General features: G+C 36.4%; 1 protein-coding gene across 2 annotated transcripts in view; it reads right to left on the reverse strand.

The window, feature by feature from the left end:
- Positions 1-4,280: 4,280 nt before the first annotated feature.
- The window catches only part of LOC127646821 (tyrosine-protein kinase RYK-like), an 87,881-nt gene continuing 69,976 nt past the window's right edge, over positions 4,281-22,185 (reverse strand). For both annotated transcript variants that reach the window (XM_052130726.1, XM_052130724.1), the window contains 6 exons: positions 21,373-21,442; positions 16,706-16,838; positions 13,063-13,172; positions 11,631-11,790; positions 6,265-6,401; positions 4,281-5,407 (listed from right to left, as the gene is read on the reverse strand). In XM_052130726.1, the coding sequence (XP_051986686.1) occupies positions 5,296-5,407; positions 6,265-6,401; positions 11,631-11,790; positions 13,063-13,172; positions 16,706-16,838; positions 21,373-21,442 (722 nt within the window). In that variant the 3' untranslated portion in view covers positions 4,281-5,295. The remainder of the gene's footprint in view (positions 5,408-6,264; positions 6,402-11,630; positions 11,791-13,062; positions 13,173-16,705; positions 16,839-21,372; positions 21,443-22,185) is intronic.

Below are 22,185 nucleotides of genomic sequence, written 5' to 3' on the forward strand. Positions count from 1 at the left end.
AGTTTAATGAGCAATAAAACAAACACTTTTGATTGCATTTTACATGTAAAATGTCTTCCTTAATCAATTAGATCAATTACATATTTGCTGTTTGCATGCTTTAATCATTCTGCTGTTTTAAAGTTAGTTCACCCAAACAAGTTAACATTTACTCACCCTTGTGCTGGTCCAAACCCGTATGACTTTCTGTCTTCTGTGTCATCATTCTGATGACGTAACTTACCGTTTTGGTTGAACTGTCTCCAAACTTTTCCCCCTAACAATTACATACCCTTTGAAAGTTTGAAATGAAATAAAGTCGTCTATATGCATCTGATTTTTCCCCAATGCTTTTACAGCTGCAAACCATTTTTTCAACAGTCCTTTCAAATAAATTCAGATACAATTGTGAGTTGGGATATTACATGCAGATATATTACACAGTTGATGGAGCAGGAGTTATTTACTGTACAATGGCATACCAACACACAATTATACCCACCCCCCCCAAAAAAGACACTGTTTGGATTTAAATAAGCAGATACTTAAGAGCCTATAATTGGATCATTATTGCAGTGATTATGTTTCAGCTGGCAACAATTCTTTTAACCTTAACTGATGCAGTGTGTAGCTTCTCATTTCTTAAACAACCATGTCAGAAGACGTATAATGTGGTCATGGAAAAGATATTACTGTGTTTCAGAAAGGGGAAATTATTGGCCTGCATCAAGCAAAGAAAACAACTAAGGAGATTGGTGAAATCACTGAAATTGGGTTAAGAACTGTCCAACGAAATATTAAAACATGGAAGTATAGTGGTGAGCCATCAGCATCGCAGAAGAAATAGGGTCGGAATAAAATCCTGAATGATTGTGATCAGAGATCACTAAAATGCTTGAAGAAAAAAAATCAACAGTTGAACTCACGGCTATATTTAATAGTGAATGTAAGCAAATTTTCACATGCACAATGTGAATAGAACTTACAGGATTAGGACTAAACAGCTGTGTGGCCACAAGAAAGACACTTGTTATTGAGGCTAATCGGAAAATAAAACGACTTCAATTTGCCTGGGAGCATAAAGATTGGATTGTGGAGCAATGGAAAAAGGTTATGATCTGTGGTTGCTTCAATTGGTCAGGTCTAGGCTCGCCAGTGTTATGCAGCAATACAATGAAGTCAGCTGACTACCTGAATTTACTGAATGACCAGGTTATACCATCCATTGATTTTTTTCTTCCTTGACAGCACAGGCATATTCCAGGTTGACAATGCCAAGATTCATTGAGCTCAAATTGTGAGAGTGGTTCAGGGAGCATAAGGAATAATTTTCACACATGAATTGGCCACCACAGAGTTCTGACCTTACCCCCATTGAAAGTCTTTGGGATGCATTAGAGAAGACTTTATGGAGTGATTCAACTCTCCCATCGTCAATACAAGATCTCAACCCAAAATGAATGCAACTCTGGATGGCATTAATTGTTGTGACATTGTATAATGTTGTCAAAACAATGCCACAATGAATGCGTGTCATAATCATAGCTAAATGCAGTTCAACTAAATATTAGAGTATGCTATTTTTTTTGACCAGACAGTGTAGTCGGCTAATGGTTCAGTCTGTATAGAAAAGGCTCATCATATTCAAGTCCAAGTGTAATTGTGATTACACACACACACGCCACGTCATACCTTCTGACAATCGTTACTTAGGTTCATTCAGTCTAGAGTCAAAGTTTTTACAATCTGATAAAAGGCATATAAATGATTCTCTTCAATTTAAATTTTTCAAATCAATCTTTAGTGGTTTGTGACTCCTAATGAATTCCCCTTTGAGAGTCTTCCTCTAATGGGCCTCAAGTTCTCCCTTGTACCATAGAAACACAAATTTGTTCCATGACTGTCCTTTTGTCTGTACTATAGTCAAGTAAACCAAAACCTTGAAAATTAGTGCCATTTGGCACAACTGATCTCACTGAACAGGCCATAAACGTAACATCACACTTAAAACCAATTTAAAATATTTTTTGTAACCTTGTTCTTTTCTGACAAGTTTCCAGGAACTTATTAGATTGCCATTTCCACAGAGCTGTGTTCTAAAATCAAATAAATACATATCTGATGACAAATAAGAGATTATTTGGAGCTTGTGAATCTGACATATGTAAATTTGGAATATGTAAGTATGTTGGAATATTTGTGATGAACACAGAATATTTGGTGGAACGCTGTATGTTAAGCACTAGATATCTAATTTGAGATCTAAAAATTATATATATATATATACACACAATTTCATAAAATATAAAAAAAATGACAGCATTTGAATAAAAGGTAAAAAAAAAAAAGTGTGGTTGTTTTGAGTATAGGTCAGTTACACAAGACATTATTTAAATTAAAAAGCATTATCCAAACTTTCATATTTATTTTACATTTCAAATAACTATCTAACACAGAGAGAAAGCAAGTAACTGATGGTTAGATGATGGTCAGTTGCAGAGCTTCTGGCCAAAGCCTGTATGTATGGGACTTGGCATTTTTGTGGGTTTGCCAGGATTTTACAGAAACAGTGCACCACAAATACTTTACCAGTGTTCACTCAGCATGCTGTGCTTTTCAAGCTTTGCTGTGCATATGTACACTGAAGGCATGTATGCATTCTGATCTAGAATGTATGCAAGTCTCAAACGTGTTTACCAATGAGATTAAACAATGTGTATCATACATAATGAAACGGGAAAGAAGGGATCTTCGGACGAGGTGATAATCTTTCTAAGCCTAGTCTAATTTAATACTCTGAGTTTAGCCTTCAAACAAATCAGCTTATGACTTTAGACAACTTTCCAATTCTGCATCACATAATTAATTGAGGTTTGATCCTCTCCATGGGAGCAACAAAAACACGTTGTATGTCTGTATACTCCGGAGACCCGGGCGTGACTGCTGAGTGCTTTTTCCATTCCCCTTTTGTATTTGTAACTAGCAAAATATTTTTTTTTTAATCAAATTGTTTGTTTCCAGGAGTGTTGGCTATTCGTGCTTTTGAGACGTTACATACTATGCTGTATGTATAGTACAGACTTCTGATTCAAAAGTAATGGCCAGCATCATCCAGTCACTGCCAACCATGTAGAAGTAAAAATATACACAAATTCTTAATCTATGTACGATTAGTATTGCCCCATGTCTGCCAAACATTTTGAGTGTCTAAACATCATCTGCAGCCTGAAACTGAACTTTTGATAGGAGGTATGAATTGAAAGCACTTAGCTACATAGAGCACTATAGCTCCCTAGTTCCCCATTTAGTGAATGACTTAACATTCAGCGTGCGGTGTCTGCACTGGTCTCAGAACTGTTTGAAATGCACCTTATTTTCATCCTAACTTGCTTTTCAGCCTCTGAAGGCAACATTTTCCAGCTTTTGGATGGATTCATTGATTCTCAATGTGATAATCCACAGTGAATATGGGATAATTTAAGGAAAATGAGCCTAGTCCACGTACATAGTCATTGTGTTTAACAGCATGCAGTTTCTGCATGGATGTTTTTGTTTTGCACACCATTCTCTTTACACTCAAGAGACTGTTGTGTGTGATAATCCCAGGAGATGATAAGTTACAGAAATGCCCGTCTGGCATCAGCAATCATGCCATGGTCTAAATCAAATTTTTTCCCCATTCTGATGGTTGATGTGAACATTAACTGAAGCTCCTGACCCATATCTGCATGATTTTATATATTACACTGCTGTCGCACGATTGGCTGATTAGATAATCGCATGAATATGTAGATGTGTACCTAATAAATTGGCTGGTGATTTTAATAATTTCCAAGAATTTTCCAGGTATGGAAAAAGCCATTTTACAAATTCCTGATACTGCCAGGCTTTCCAGGACTGTAGGGACCCTGTATATTAAATGTACAAATGTAATGTACGGTGTAATGTAAAAATGGCATAAAAAAAATTTGAAAAACACATTAATGAATATTTTAAGCATTCTACTCAAACATGCAGTCCACTAATAGAATCAATAGTTCAAATATTTACTGAAACCAGTAAGGATTGAATAAATAAGTAGTCGGAAAGCATGCTGTCATCAACAGACATGCTTATTTAATTCCATCATGACATTATTAAGCAGAGGAAAATATTGCAAAATTTCTTGGAACATTAAAATGCAACAAAAGCAGTTCATAACATAGCTTAGATTACTAAAAATAGATGGCACCATTGTATCTAGTATTGCGTAAATTTGGTGTATTTCTCTACGCCTGTCCTCCAGACAAAAAAAAAGAATACATCAAAAACAACAAACACCAACATTCCTTACTGAGATCCCATTTTATTTAGAGGCCTCATTTCATTGGTAGGTATGAATTCAGAAAAGTTTACACAAAACCCTTAAAAAAGTCAACATGCAGTGATCACAAGGACAGCAAGAAGAGCCTAAAGATTGAGAACAAAAGATTTGTTGAAAATTATGTCTAGGCCATACATGTCAAATATTCACAGTGATTTGCGTTTCTTTTCTTTGATATTTAGTCACTCATTTTTAAGCATACAGGGAAGGCATTGTTCTGACGCAGAACAGTCAAACATCAAAAGCTTAAGGAATTTGAAAAACCCTGTACCAAGGTCTAATTTGTCTTTCAGGGTCCCAGCACGCTGGTCCATCCCCCCAAGGCCATCTCATAATTAAAGGAGGTTAAGCCAGTGGTAGGGCTCCACCATCTTCAGTCCCAGTTGTGTGACTGGATGGAGACCAAAAAGGTTGTTTACTTCACGTACCGATTTCCATGCCCAGGCTGAGACTTTCCTTTTCTAATGAGGTCCTCTTCTCTCACTGATTTGTCTTTAAAATAAATGCAAGACTTAATACAGTGGATGTAGATCATCTCACTGAAGTCTTTTTGAAAATTTATGTACAGATAATTCTGACAACAATATTTAAAATATATCCAAAAAGAAAATTTCTAATCCAGTTTCTTTTCTTGTTTCTTTTGAAAGTAAAAAAGTTTATTTGCGAAAAAAGTAGAACAGCAGCTTCCTGAAGAGTAATACCAGCATTCCAAACAACTGTGTGTATATTGGAGTATTGAGTGCTCTTTAGTATGAGGAAAGAGTTCTTGATATTTCACGCATATACACCATTTACACCTCTCAAACAACGCCACATTTCATATAACATGAAATAAACACTTTACAAAATGGCTGATTTTCTTATAAAGCAAGGACCTGCATTAACTCTTATTCTGAAGAATGGTGGTGTTCAACATCTCTGCTGGGTTTGAGAAAGAAACCTTGGGCAAGAGTTTAGACATATGCCCCTAAAGCTGCATGGAACTCGGTAAGGCATTGGACAAGCTGTTGGAATTTTGGTCTTTCTTCTGGATCCAAGGCCCAGCAACAAGCCATTACTGCAAACCTGAAAACAGATAGAGAATGTACTAATATAAGCATGAACATTTATATTAATTAGATCGGTGACTGTGAGAGCTAAGCCACTGATGAATCTAGGCCAGACTTATAAAAGAAGAAAATACATGGCCAAGATGACAAATTGGTCTTGATTACTTATGACGGCAACAACTGAAACAGGGCTGAGTGAAAGTTGATCACCTTATCGTTGTGGTTCCATTCAAGCCTTCCAATATACAAGGCATACTGCAGGAAAGTTATTCATCGCCTATTCTCTAGAGGAAAAGAGTGCTAAGCTATGATACACCACTGATTAACTTTTCCTGCTTTCTGTAAACTGTTCCGTCGACCGCGTGCAACACAATAAATCTTGTTGTGTCTAGGTCACTAACATGGTCCAATGGCATTCGTTGCTTTTTTTTTTATTTCTGGCTGAATCGATCATCATGGCTCCGTTTCCCTATCAATTGCAGGATGCCAATAAGGGTCAGATCGTAATTGTACAGAGAGCCAGCAGTTGTTTTATTCAACTCCAAATATCAGTTTTATACTCTCGAATGGTTCACTAAAGGCTTGTTTGGTTCCCTCTAAAAACAATCAAGATTTAAGAAATTAGTTGTTACTGATGATTTGGGAGCCTTGCCAATCACTCAGGACTGCCACATTACTTCAAGACAGTCTGTTTATTGTAAAATCGCACCCTTCAAGCAAATGGGAAATGTGCTTTTGATTGGTTCTGCAAAATTACCTCAGCACATACAAACAAAGTTATATAACAATTATCCAAACCAATTTATTGTTAAATGAATTTATTTACTGCCAAAATAGAGAAGCCAAATACTGAATCACTAGTCAGACACTCACAGTTCATCAGGGCAGTTGATGGGTTGTGCTATTCTGTAGCCGTCCTTCAGATAAGCGGCCATTTCAAAGGGGTCGATATCAACATACGGAGTCTGTCCCAAGGTCATCAGCTCCCACAGAGTTACCCCGAAAGCCCACTGTGGAGAGACATCACATGAGAGCTTAAAATAGCCGCAAAAGAAATGAACCAGAAAAATTATCTCTCTCAACAAGTGATGACGAAATAACAGATGCGGACATTATTCAGCAAACGAATAGATACTGTTTACAGATCACTAACTGAATGTAGAAATACAGACATTCCTCTTTGAATCTTAATGAGGAGCTTCAAGTTTTTTGGAGAATTACCACAGAAAAAGAAAAACTTAAATCAGAAAGTGTAACCGAATAAAAAAAATCAAGAGAATCACAATGACCTTGAAAATGCAGCGAAGAATAATATGCAGCAAAAATGCTTTTGTATGTGGCTCAGTTTAAGCCATGATGTCTCCTTCAAGCCATAAACATTGAACATTGTGGAAACAAAGCATTCCAGAAACACAAAAGGAGGAAACTTGGATTTATTCAAGTGATTTTAAAAACATTCATGGTCATTTTTACGCATTACGTTACATTTACTTGTGCAGTTACAATCAAGCTTAAGCAGGTTTTTGTGTATTCGTACAACAGTCTTCAGGATGTCAGCTGAGGAAGTGTTACATATGCGACTTTTGGAGCATGTGCACAAAGCCGGGGCCAACTGTGGTCCGATTAACACTTAAACATGCTGGATGAAGCGGAGCTATATTTGCATTAACTTCGAAAAATTGGACTGGTGCAATTTCAATCAGATTAAAGCTTAAATTTAAAAAAGGTTAAAGTTCAACATACACATTAAAGTTTAGTACATGACATTTAAGCCTGTCGCAAATATTAACTAAATCGCCTGGTCACAGTTATTTGAGATAACTGCGATTTTTGTGCACTTTAAATTCCACTCACACATTACTGTTCAAATAAGGGAATGAAAAGCACGTTTGAGTGTCTCATTTAATTGAACTGAGTGCAGATCCTGAAGAGTGCATGAAGATTAGCCACTTTTGAAGTGCTCTGATGCATGCGTTGTCTACGAAGGTTTGCACCAAACTACAGTGAATATATAAACAAGGATTTTGGTGAATGGAAAGCACTCTGGATTTACTTAAATGTAACTATCGTGTAATGGAAAATGTTAATTGTCGTTGTGGGTTCATACATGGAGGAGCCACATGTCATGCCAGCGATGATAGAATGAAGCAACACAGAATCTCAAAGGTCTATCTTCATGTGAAATAAGTGCTCTTGGGTTTAATCAGAGAGCCTTAAAGTAATGTGTGAAAGTGAAGAAATTTGGATAGGAATATTTTGCTTTAATTCAACATAATAACTATTCAGGTTGGCTGGGTTCCAACAGCAAGAGTGTAAATACAAAATGGACCAAGACTAAAGTTGACCAAAAAGAGAAACAGATATTTTAAGTATTTTGAAATATTTGTATATTTTTAATGTCATAAGTATGTATAGTCTTAAAGGAAATCATGTAAAATTTAAATATGAATAAATTAATTCCCCAGGTTTATGAAGCACATACACTTATGACAAAAGTATTACAATTAATCATCACAATCATGAAAGCCCTAAAACAGACAATCATCATCGTGAGAGCCCTTAAACAGACAATTAATAGTCATAATCACAATGTTTTCTTTCACAAACAATCATCATGTAATAATTGTGACTGCCCTACTTAGTATGACTGAAATCGAACTTTAAAGAGCATGTAAACATACTGACTGTGACATTTAAAGGGCACCTATATAATGCACCATTTCACAAGATGTAATTTAAACCTTTGGTGTCCCAAGAATGTGTCTGTGAAGTTTCAGCTCAAAATACCCTACAGATAATTAATTATATTTATTATTATTATTATTATTATTGGGTGGGAATAAAAACTAGATGTTTTATGTGTGTCTTTAAATGCAAATGAGCTGGTGCTCCCCGCCCTTATCCAGAATAGGGCTAGAGTTTTGACATCTCTGCTTCGGATAACTAGACACCATAAACAATATGACTGACAGCGCAAATAGTGGTGTTCAGCCCCATATGTTTGAACCAGAGTCAGACACTGATGAGGGAGAGACACTGTCAGAAGCAACAACTTTAAGAATGAACCAGGAAGTTTGTGAATGTTATTTGATAAATGACTTTATTTGTTGTAGTTTTTTTCAGCAGTTTTGCAAGGATGGATGAGCAACACACACACACACACACACACACACACACACACACACACACACACACACACACACACACAAATACTGTTACAATGTTTGCTATGCGCTATAACGAAACAACACACACAACAAACAAACATGTACGTCGGCAGTGTCCGTCAACAGTCATGGGCAGGGCTTGTACAGAATATGTGAACGACTTGTTCTGAGACTGTGCTTGTGATTAATGGGGATTAAAAAAGGAGTGGGTGGATTATCTGTATAGAGTGGTTATATATGTATACACACACACATACATACATATATATATGTATAAGTGAATTTTGCATAATAGGTCCACTTTAAAGGGATAGTTCACCCAAAAATGAAAATTATTTTTCAAAATATTTCAGCTCTGTATTCCATGCAATGCAATTAAATGGGTGGCAAAATTTTGACACTACAAAAAGCACAAATGCAGCATTAAAGTTGTCAATAAGACTCCAGTTAATCAATCCATATCTTCAGAAGTGATATGATAGGTGTGGGTGAGAAACAGATGAATATTTAAGTCAATTTCTGCTAGAAATTATTCCCCCTGCCCAGTAGGGGGCGTATGCATAAAGAATGTGAATAACCAAAAGCACAAGAAGAAAGTGAAAAAAGAATGTGAAAGTTAAAGTGAAGATTGACTGAGCAGAGAGGAGAATATTTAATAAAAAAATGGACTAAAATATTTATCCGTTTCTCACCAACACCTATCATTCGCTTCTTAAGACATTGGTTTAACCACTGGAGTCATATGGATTACTTTTATGCTGACCTATGTGATTTTTGGAGCTTCAAAATATTGGCACCCATTCACTTGCATTGTATGGACCAAAAGAGCTGAGAAATTATTCTACAAATCGTTGTCTTCTGCTGAAGAAAGGCATACATATCTATGATGAGATAATTTTCATTTCTGAGATAACTATTCCTTTAAGGGGCTTTAAATAGATTAAATCTCTTCCTAATAATTTTGCATACATTAAAAAGTGTTTTACAACATTTACTGTGAAACTAACTGATGCAAAAGTAACATAATTAGAGCTCCAGCATGTTGTTGTGTAAATAAAATGTAAAGAGACTTTTCTGAAGCCAATCATGTCTGAATTAAACATTGGTCAATACGTCTTGATACAAATTACTAAGATTTTTAATAGGCTGCACTATTTTCAGCAGTTACCTCAGTAATATAGCTTTGTAAACAGTTCTTTACATATCGATTGTGTGCCTTTTAGGGGAATATGTTGGAAAAATTTGAACAAAAAAAGCACTGCAAAATCATGTCTGTGCTTTGGGGTGACATAAACGTTGTGACTGCAGAACACACTTGAAAGTAAAAAGCAACAGATCTGCCACCACTCAGTTCGTCTTGCTAGACTTTTAGGAGACTAGCCTCTAACAACGTATAAAAGGATGTCTTCTGCATTGATGCGTTTATGTTTGTTGAGGCCACGAGAGGGGAGTTGGGTGCAAATCTACACAGTTGATATGCAGTGATGATCTGGAAATTTGTCTAACGTCTCATTGGGTGGGTGATATCCTGCACTTTAAGAACTTACTGTAAACCACTGATGAATTTCCACTGTATCCCAGTAAACAGGAGAAATTTCCATACAGCTAACAGCTCATCACCAGCTCCTATTGTATTATAATAAAAAGGACCTTAATAAATGTCTCTGGCAAGAGGGCAGCACCAGCCTCTATTGTTCTGTTAGTTTAGAGGGCTAAGGAGGTCAAACAGCTGACAGGTTTTGGACCACTGAATCGTTTACGAGGCAGCGTTCAGTACTTCCTGACTGTCTGGGGTGGGTTGTTTCCTTGGCATTTTGTGTGGGATGGATGGGAACGTAGAGTATGTTGTCACAAAAACACTGTTTAAGACACACATTTTTCCCTCACTTCACTCTCTCAGCAAGGCAAGAATTTGCCAATGACTTTATTTGCTAATACCAAGCCAAAAGCTTCCTTAAATGTAAACATACACAAGCACTTTCACTATACTGTCGTGCAATAGCAAAAAGCAGTAACTACATTGTCAAAATTGGGTTACAGGTCTCTTAGACTATGATCAGTTTCAGAGAAATGGAGTAAGATTATTGTGACGAGGAGGGCGTGGCCAGGCCGTAAGGATGGACACCTGGCACTGATTACCCCAATTAGCCGGGAGAGGGATAGAGAGGAGCCGGAGACGCCAGTTAGAGAGAGAGAGAGATGCATGCAGCTGACGGAGCTGTGTGTGTGTGTGCGCGCCAGCAAGTATGTCGCTCACAATGCTGGCTTTTCCGGCCCAACACAGTAGGTACACTTTTATCAACTGCATGCATCTCTCTCTCTCTCTCTCTATCTGGTGTCCCTGGCTGCTCTTTATCACTCTCCCGCCTGATTGGGGTAATTCAGCACCAGTCGTCCACCCTTACTGTGCCTGGCCACGCCCTCCTCATCACAAGTATTTTATCATCCACATTTGGCTGGAAATCCAAACATTTTGAAGCCATTTTCTCAGTTTCAGTGTTGCCGTAGTTACTGCATTTTGGCATTCTAGAGCAACATACTCTTATGCAGTCTTGCGAAATCTCTCCGAAATGTTATTCTACATTGACCATGAAACAGTAATAACTAAAATTACTGCATTAGGGAAATTCAAACATTTATTAACTGCTGTAATGTCGTAAGAAGCAGATTAGCCAGGCCGCAACATGTTCATGGGCATCTGAAACACGATTAGAGCAACTGTCAGCAGTAATGCAGCATGGTGGAGCACACAGCGTGACGTAGAGAAGTTATGCAATTGAAAATCTGTTATTAGGATACACAATCTGAAGACTAATGAATGATGGTGCAAGCATTCAATTTAAAACTGCAGTTTTACGTGCCGTTACAAATGAATGTATGAACATGTTAAAGCACCAAACCAACTTGTGCAAGTTACACTAACAGGCTACAATATTTTTTTAAGGACAGAAAAAAATTGTTAGCTAATGCTTTATTTATAGGAGATTGCCTGCTGATTGAAACAAAATATTATGCAAGTGCAAGTGCAAGTTACAGTTTGTTGCAAAAACAAACAGGAGCAGCAACTCTTACCACGTCACTAGCACTTGAGAAGTCATTATTGAGCAAACTCTCCAAGGACATCCAGCGCACTGGTCTGTTCTCGTTGTCCCCGAGGCAGTGGTAGTCCATGGGGAAGAGATCACGGGCGAGCGCATTGTCTGTGATCTTAACTTGCATGCTGTTATCAATTCTAGAAAGACAAAAAACAAGATGAGACTTCAGACATTTAAACACTATATATATATATATATGTGTGTTAACTAAAAAAAATTTATGGTGATAAGGAAATGTAAACAATGCAACTTTAATTATATGATAGAGCTTTGAAAAATATGCACTGAAACAATATTGCAGGAATATTCTGAATTAAACAAGTTAAGCTCCATTTACAGCATAGTTCACATGCCATTGATTAATACCAAAAGCAATTTTGACTTGTTTGTAAAAAAAACGTGCAGTATAGAAATTAACTTACAATGGAAGTCTATGGTGCAAAAAAACCTGTTGAACAGAAATGCACACTTACAATAGCAATAAAGCAAAAAGTGATTAAATCTAGTCCACATGAAAAATTTACATGCATTTTGTTAATCTCTTGGTATCTTTTTGTGTGATTTTGTGCTGGGTAGCTCCGCCCAGTGTGAAATCTCAACTCCACATACCCATTTATTAAAAATATGTTCTGATTGACTGGGATTGTGTCATATCACACAGCAGTTTTGCATTCAGACAGACAAATTGCTTGTCACTAGAAACATGTTGCTTCATGTGTGTGGTTAGGACATGGTGAAAAACTAGCACCATAGACTTCCATTTTATGTGCATAACACATTTAGTTTGTTTTTACAAATTGAGGCACAAGTCAAAATTATTGTCTGAGGTCAACAAAAGCATGCAACAGATACTTGGTGTGCTCCATTTCATGCACCGCTGTGCAGACCGATCGGCACCTCTGATGACGACGATGCTTATTAATATCATGTTTATTCAAATATAATTACAAATGATCAAAAACAAAAAAATAAATAGAACTTTACTATATTGGTTTTAAATTAATTTAGGCTTTTCTCAGAATTTCTTCTTGTACACACAGCACAATATTAAGCACCACATAACCTATTCAAATGAATAGTGTTTCTTCTCATTACGTGTAAAATTCAGGTGTCTGTCTATCTGAAAAATGTAGCATCTAATGTGATGCTAAAACCTTAGCATGCAATGGGAAGTGTCCAATTTGATTGCTCTCTGCATCCCCTCCCCAGACTGCAGTAAGGTCAGGCGCAGTTGAAGTTGAACACACCTACTGTCAGAGAGCTTAACTTCATTTTTAACTAGAATAATCCTTTAATGCCAAAGCTAAAACGTAACATATGGTGCAACTGTGCATTCCTACATGTAAAAGGAAGAGCAGTAGGTGCAAGATGGTAAATAGTGGAGAGATGTGTGGTTAAAAGTCACTTACACGCAGTTTCTGGCAGCCAGGTCTTTGTGAATGACCTCTCTCCGTGCCAGGTAGCTCATCCCACATGAAATCTGTATTGCCATGTGGACCAGGTCTTGCTGAGAGATGGCCTATGCGGGTAAATCAAGACAAATATGTGATCAGTGATTAAGAAATCAATTAAGATCTCTACACTAGCAGACTCAAAATAACTAGTTTTGCCCAAGGGTGTCACACATGAAGACTGTTTTGCGGAGATCTAGCTCTCTTCGGTCAGAGGTATGACACACATGCGGACTAAAAATGGTGGAGGGGTGACACACTCACCAACTCACCACAACTCTCTCTCTTTGACAAAATAACAACACGAGTAAAAGACCTGTAGATGGTTTGATTGTTCCGAAACTGTAAAATGTCAGTCAAGGTTATTTTTATCCATCATTAGATACTTCTTTATTATTTCTGCAGAATGAAAAAATCACTATGGATTTTACTATGTGTTTGTGATGATATGCAGCTGAGTGTGATAAAACAAGTTCAGATCAGCTTGTCATCTTGTCTTGTCTCAGTGACAGAATAATTTTTTCCCCCCAAACAAAACAGATCAGCAGAGAGCCTCGATATTCAAGTGATTAACGCCTCCCGCAGAGAGGTGCTAATGGCCGCTCTGTATCCCTCTACCTGGCCAACGATTATGTTAATGAAGCTAACATCTGAAAATCATTGGAAGAATCAGCTAGTATGGAGCCAGCATTAAACTCCTAATCAGTTAGATTTGTGAATGAACAGTTTTGTGTACCAGATCAACCGTTTCAAATGTTCCGACTTCTAAATAGGACTTTCCTACTTCTCTTGCGTACTCGATTGGGGTACTTAAAAATATTGATTTCCCAATGAATCATAATCTTTATTTGAACGACCTCGATATTGATTCTAAAATCCCAATATTTACTCTATGTGGAAGTCACAAGGACCACTCTTGGGCTTCCTTTTGAAGCTTGAAATCATTCATTGTAATTGCATGGAAAAAAAGTGACCAGTAAATTCTTCTATATTTCTCTGTGTGTGTTATGTGGAAATAGTCCATTCTGGTTTATTACAACATAAGGGTGGGTAAATGATGCCACAATTTGCATTTTTGGGTGAACTAATCCTTTAAGGTCTTGCAAGTGTAAGACTGGGATATGATGCACTGAACTTCAAAGATTGCTGCAAAGCCGAAACAAGGGAAACTGAAAGACAAAAAAACAAAAAGATACACACAAGAAATAAGTGGGATACACAAAAAAAGAGATACACAAGAAATAAGTGGGCGCCCAGACACTTCTGGTTACAATTCACCTCTTAAGAAACCGACTTGATGAAACAACAAGTTCCTCTGTTGAATCTCAGTTAGTAAGAATGTGACATCTGAGCAGTTACCTCACTGAACATAAACATCCCCCTCACCAAGACGCAAAACAGACACATAGCTGTTAGTTTAATGTTTAAGTTTTCAGAGGGAGTGGCTCAACTTTAAGCATCCTTATGTAATCTACCTGTGTCAGACACAAGACACATTGGGTGCTAACTGATAAGGTCAAAACATAATCCTCTCAAAATGAGTCTGCCTTATAAGAAGAAAACAAAAAAAACATATGCAACACCTTAGAACAAAATAATTGCTATGACAAACTCAGGTGACCTCAGATGCAGGTGATATGTTCATTCATGTTTTTTTGGTGTGAATTTTGTTACAGAGCTGTAGTGCAGATTGCAATCTTAGTGCGCATGAAAGGCAAACAAACAAACATCAAAGATCCATTCAAAACCTGAAGTTCGAGGTGATAATCTTGGCATTAGAGGGATAGTTCATGCAAATTTTAAAATGCTTTCATTTTTATTTTATTTTTTTTTACACACACTTGTTGTTGTTCCAATCCTGTATGCTTATATTTTTTTTATTCTTCTGTGGAATACACAGAGATAAAAAAATATTTTCATGAAAGAAACTTCAAAGCTATCATATGGCTTAAGAAGACTTCAGTGCACACATTTCATTAACTACTTTTATAGTGTTTTTACAGTATCAAACCTTGACAGCCTGAACTGTCATTGCATGGAAAACACCTGTGTAATGATTCCTTTTACCAATTCATGTTTTGTATCCCACAGAAAAAAATAGCAGCATATGGGTTAGGAATGCCACGAGGGGCAGTAAATAACAGAACGTTCTTTTTTGTGTGAACGATTCCTTTAAGTACAACCTACTGCATGCTTAATTTATTAACTAAAAGGATGGATAGTTTATAATTTATATCTCAAAAAAAATGTCAGTTGTGCCTTGAGGCAGGAAGGATAACGAATACAACACTTTGCATCTTTAACTGCCACAGCATGCTTGGTCTTGAAGTAGAAAAATTGTTAGCTTGAAGCACCCATTTTACCAGACTGATCGAATCTATGTGATCTTGTCTTTGGAGAAAGTTCAATGTCAACAGGATGACAGATGGCCCAGAGTTACCCATAACAAAGGCTTGATTGTGCACACCTATCAACAGTGAGTTCTTTTAATGCTGACGGAGGATCTGCACAACGAATTCATTGCTCTGAAGAAAGCAATCAAATCAGGATGGTCTGAAAACTCCAGGTGTTCTGCTAGAAGGGCAACAACACTGAACGTATTCTTCTGTCTTATATAAACACCTGCCAGACAGAAATATTACAAACAGAAGTAGCAGTGGCATCTTGCTATAACTTAGCTGAATACACACACTGCCAAAAATCACACACCGCTTAAATGTAAATAGTGTTTAAGTGTTGTACATTACAGAAACTTTTGAAAGTGAGTGTTCTACAGAAGTTATCTCTACCATACTTAAAGTCAAAGTAAGGTTGGGAACCGAGACGGAGTTCTTAAAAAAAATACTGGAACCAAATTATTTTCATGACTTTCGATTCCATGAATGGCTCTTGGATGTGCATTCTTCTACAGATGTGGACAGAACACCACGCTAAAATACTCTTTGAGAGTGGCACAAAATATTCAACGTGACAAGTGTAGTCCGAATCCTAAAAGATTAATGGTTCTTTTGAATCTACAGTGTAAAATATACAGCATGACCAGTGTAGCCCGATTCCTGAACAAATTACTCTTATCTGCTGGTTCTCTTTAGTGATTCAAAAACGTGCATATCCGCAAGTCATTCGTTTTGTCATGTGACGTTAATGTTAATATTACAAAGTGTAGATTTGTAATATTAAAGATAAACATTATTTTATTAAAATGTATGAATAAAATTGCTTTATAAAAATGTCTGCTTAAACACAGCATTTGCAAAAATCTGTTCTGATAAAACATTAAATGGACTCATCATTTTGAAACAGGCTGCTGAGGGCAGTAATTCCAAAAAGAATTGCATTTCTTATCTCCAAATATTTCTTCCTGAAAAGTACCATAAAATCGTGAACCGTTAAGGAAGCAGAAATAAGAGGAATCTTCAGAGGAATTGTTATAATTCTTACAATTCCAATCCCTATGTCAGAGATATGACATGGCAGTAGTGTTCATGCTGTTGACAGGTCAGGACAGAGTCTGGACTGCGAGAAATTGGCAGACGCAAGGATAAACAGACAAATAGACACACAGATATATAACAGTACATTTAAAGAAGTTTGGACTCACCTGTGGGTTGTTGGCCTCTGCGAGCTTACACTGTCGGAGGAAAAGCTTTAGATTTCCCCAGTTCATATAGGGCAGCATGACCATGGGCTTCTCACCGTCTTCTATACATACATGGCTGATTGGTAAAAGGTTCCTATGGGTGAACAGACCACAATGAAAAAATTAAGATCAAATCACGCGGGAAAAATTTCAGAACAGGGCTGATTTTTACAGTTCTTCAGGATAACACAAAACACAAACTCTCCTGCCATTTCGTTCCATGTATAACATGGGACGATACAATGGAAACAAGAACTATAGAAATGGTTTATTGCCCTTTCATTTCCACTAGCATTGAAATTATATACAAATCACTTTTCTGAAATACATGTAAAACCAGTGCAATTTCTAGTTGTTAATGGAAACATGGTAAATGAGAATACACTAAAAATGTTTTTGAGGACAAAAAAAAAAGTCCAAAAAGTGAAACAAGAAACCAAATTGGGGGAAAGAAAAGCCAAAAGAAAAAATTCAAAGAACCATGACTGTAATTCTCTCAGCAGAGGAAGTGTGCAGACTGTAGTAATAGCAGTGGCATAGCTGTATAGTACGCACATTCAACTATTACACAACACATTTCCATCTCACTCAGGGACATGGAAATGCTGGCTAGCTTTTCTCATAAATCAGAAGGATTCATTTAAAGGAGGTCACCATGACCTGCTACAACCACAAGGTTCTGTGATCATTGACTAGGATCCTATTTCTATCTGGCACAAGATTCATCTCTGGTGACCTGATTTCAAGTGGACAGCACTAAATACAGGTGCGAACGTGGTCTAAAAGTTTTGTGATCCAAACATGTGACTACATCACACGTGTAGTGTAAACGCTAATCCGTCCTGATGAATCCCAGAGAACAGCGAAGGTCTTCCTACTCAAGTCCCAGACAGTTCACATACATCTCAGAGTTGTCCGTTTAAGAGCATTTTTATTAACTTCTGATAGACAACTTAAAAGAGCTGATTTAACATACTATTTAAATCAAACATCTAAAAGACATGTGCTGAATGTCCTTGACATCTGAGAGGAAACGTTGTTTGCATGAGCACACAATGTAAAAAAAATAAGTAATGTACAGTCTTGTACAGATGTAAACACACACACATCATATAGACGTCTGGGTGACGCAGGTGTGCTTTCAGGGCTGTCAATCAATCATTGTAACAAAACAATGGTTTTAAACCAGTTGTGTGCAGTTCTAAAAGAAAATAACAGGAAAATCCCATACATACATTGTGCAAGCACAAGACTAAACGGAAACTGCAGTGGCACAGATCATATGAAGCACACACATCTGAAGTTCACCTAATTTAGAAATGGCACTTGAAGAACAGAATTCTGCTCTAAACACCAAATTATTTTTTTTTAATAATTAATATTTAAAGAGATTATAAATGGAAGGGGTTCATTTAAAAAAACTGTGGAAAGAAAACAAAAACAAAAAACTTAAAATGTTCAGATGTGGCTGTAGTAGATCATTTATACCAGTCAGTTAAATTTACAGCTAATTTTCTAATTTGCATTTATCAAGTGGATTTGACAGACATGAGAATCAAATAAAAAAATGCTCTAAGGAAGCTTAAAAGTGAACTGCTTTTTTGAAGAATTGAATTATTTATGAAATATTTAACTGTCTGAAAGCTCTTTTTCAGATTATTTACTTATATACTAAACCCTATAATAGGGCGGAAATGTCGAATAGTCATTTGATTTCATTTAACGTAACACGAGATCACATTAAACTTTAATGATGATGCGCGATAGCAGCACTGCAGTTTGCGTCTGACTGAAGAGAGGAAGAATTACACTGATCACAGTCCAGATGCACTAAAATTTTCAAACAGCTTCAGATGATGTAGATCGCATAGTACAAGGGAATTATACAAGAACACCAAGTAAATACAGAAGCACTCTCGTTGTGGAATAAGTGGAGTCGGAGCTCTTTATAGGAAACACCTGGGTGTTATATCTTAAATGCAGTTTTAATGCATTATAGCTTTATTAAATTTCAAATAATTCAGAAGCAGGTCATGTAATTAACTACAAACTCAGACTCTCGCATTTCTCTGTGCGGTCAGCGACTCTACTTTTCAGTTGTCCCGATTTAAGGGGGAGAGATTGAAACTGCATCCGGCTGATACGCACTCTGTCGTGGGGATGCTCATCCTTCAAGCACACACTTGCTGCAGCTAGATTATTATGCAGTGGCTCGCGACTTATTGAATCATAATAGGTCACTGTGCATTTCTTATCGTGAAGAACACGCAGCTTTATTAATATGACAGAGTTTGTTTTTTTGTGTGTTTAAGATGGATTGAAGTGAACAGAAATGTGAGAGAGGGTAGTCTTTGCCCCATTATACACTGCAACAAAATACATTTATGATTTGTTTTGGCTTGTTTTCTAAAAAAATATCTAAAACTAATTTAAAACAATGTATATTTTATTTAGCAGCTATACTGCAGAAGAAAAAAAAAATTGTTATTTGAGAATGTTGAATATAATATAAAAAATAATATAATACAAATATTTTAAAATATCAAAAAATCCTTTAAAAAAGATGCATTCACCTGAGAAGCAGCATATAAGATATTTAGACTTGCTTTTAGAGAACAGATCTTGAATATAAGTATATTTTGTTTTTACTGCACTCGCAGAAGTATAACCAAGTGAAAAAAAATACACGTATAAACAAAATACACTTATATTTAAGATACATCCTACATCCTTATATTTAAGATACATTAAGATATACATCTAAATATCTTGTGTCGCTTCTCAAGTAAATTAGTTTTTTTTTTTTTTTTTACAGTAAATTTACACTGAATTAAACTTAAAAAGTATTTTCCCCTTTTAATTCAATGAATGTCATTTAGAGGTATGTTTAAAAGATATTTTTTTTTTATTGTTAGTAAGCATGTTTAATACAACCTTTTAAGCTGTGGCACAAGCTGAATAATCGGTTAAGAGCTTATGATTAAACGTTGCAATAGTCGCCGAATAATCATTCTAATGATCGTTAGATTAATCGGTTATCAAAACAAGCTACATTTTGTCATATGAACCAGTTAGTAACTGATAAGTATGAGTCAGTTAATTCAGTCAGATTCACACAGTTATCTTACCAACTTAATCATAAGTCTTTTTGATTCAATTATAGTACTTAATTGAGGGCTTATATTTTGAGATTTTATATCTTATTCCTTTAGAATGTGGTTGAATGACAATGAGTGCATTATCATGCACTTTAAAAGTTCAATTTCAGTCCGATTAAAGCAATAATTTGTCTTTATAAAATTACATACAATCTGATTTGCACCAAAATCAATGTCTAAAAAATATAAAAAATGCACATGGCTGTAAAGTTTTCCATGTTGTTTTGCCTGTTGTGTGCGTCTCGCTGTTGACAAGCTAGTTAGATGATTTCTTCAACACGCTACTTTGACAAGGTCAACCAGAAAACATATGTCACTTCCTCCGCTAACATCTTTCTACTTCTAATCGACTGGGCATAGTATAATGTATACTTGGTCAGAAATGAAGACTGTAGCTTGACAATGCAAAAACAATAGTTCGATTATAACTGCCCATGTAAACATTCTTAATAAAGCTTGACTTGACTCACTAAAATAGCAGGGACATAAAGCCAAAAGCATACATTGGTCAGATGCGAACACTAGGCGTATGCATACAGGACACATGATGCAAATTTTGTCATCACAGAGTGCTCGAGCACTGAACGTGTGCTGAACTGCGCATTCAGAGTATTTAAATTATTTGCATTGATTAGTGGGTCCACAAGGTGGCAACTCACATTCGAGTGGTTGCTGTCAGGAACAAGCGCTAGAAGATGTAATCGCCGGTAAACAACAGGAGACAAATGTGGAAACAACATTGGATGTGCGGGTCAAAAACACGTGTGTGTGGAGGTCAGGAGATACCTGCAATTTGTATAACTTGAGTCTGAAGGAATATACCCAACATTTATGGGTTAAATCTCATTAAGATAAATAGTCCAGTCTCTCATAGCAGTCGTAGCATGCTTGCGCCAACCACCCATGTTAGTGCGCAGTCAAATTAAGTATAATTTGAAAAGCTAGCGTTTGACTATGCAGATGCCAAATGTTTACGTAAAAATTAAAAAAAATAGCTCAAGAGTACTTTGTTTGCAAATCAGACTACACTGGCAATACTGTTTCACGCTGTAGATTTAGAAACGTTGTTGTGGAGTTGTTTAAAAGCAGTTCAAGAAACACAAGTACTTATTACGGTTTTCTGTCCGCATTGCAGAAGAATGCACGTTAACGGTATCGAACATCATGAAAATCATTCGGTTCTGAATAAGAGCCGGCTCACGGCCCCAATTCTATTATTTATTTAAAGGTGCATGTTACAACTACATGTAAACAGCAACGCTGACCACTTATGATTGAAACACCTGAGATGAATCTTAAAATCTGGTGTAAACAGGGTCTAGTTTTTCTGTGATGGATATATGGATCACCATGCAGCAAAGCAATTATCAGATGATTGAGTTTACAAACAAAAGAAGAAACACAGAATATTCTGTACAAACTTGTTGTTCAGGACTGACGAAAGCAGAACATGAGGTGGTTGTGACTCACCTGTGGTGAAGCCCTCGTAGTTTACAGCTTTCTGTCAGCATCATGGTCACTTGAACATCTGAGGCATGATCTGACCCATCAAATACAACAAACAGAGTCAGTTTTATTATGCAAACTTGGAGAACCCTAACCTGAGTCAAACATCTTGCAAAACCTCCCCATTTCCCTACCCACCAATCAAAATTTTACAAAAGTGACAGGGATGGGACAGGATAGTCAATTAGTGGTCCAACAACCGACTAGTCGATTAATGAGGTTGATTTGATCTTATTTTATCAATTGTTTTATCATTGTAATATAGATTTTTATATATTTCAGCTTGAATATTTTTAGCAGCAGTACTTAAGCAGAAAAATCTATTGATTAATTTAATATAGTTTAATTTAATTCTCATCCGAGGCCCTCTGCATTCCATTTCAGTCTGTTGCTCTGTTTTGCTGCTTTTGAATTGTAAAATGCCTCTTAGTGAATGCCCCTTTCTACATGCTCAAATTTTACAATTATATTTTAAAATTATAGATGTTTTTCACTCCAAAATATTTAATCAGCAAGATATTGCTCTTTGTAACAGTTTGTGTAGAGTAACTCACAGGCCAGCATAGTAACATTACTAAAAGTATCTTTTGAGGGTCTTATTGGTATTAGTAGATTTGTTGTGAAACAACCCAACAACTAGTTAATAATAATAGTAATAATAACAAAAAAAATTTAGTTTTTCAGGAAAAACCCTGAAATATCAAGTAGCACCAAAGAAAAGAAGTAATTCCGAGACATTTTGTTTAAGTCAGCTTTAAATAAAAAAGAGAGTAAATC

Source organism: Xyrauchen texanus, chromosome 7, assembly GCF_025860055.1.
Source record: "Xyrauchen texanus isolate HMW12.3.18 chromosome 7, RBS_HiC_50CHRs, whole genome shotgun sequence".
Classification (NCBI taxonomy): domain Eukaryota; kingdom Metazoa; phylum Chordata; class Actinopteri; order Cypriniformes; family Catostomidae; genus Xyrauchen; species Xyrauchen texanus.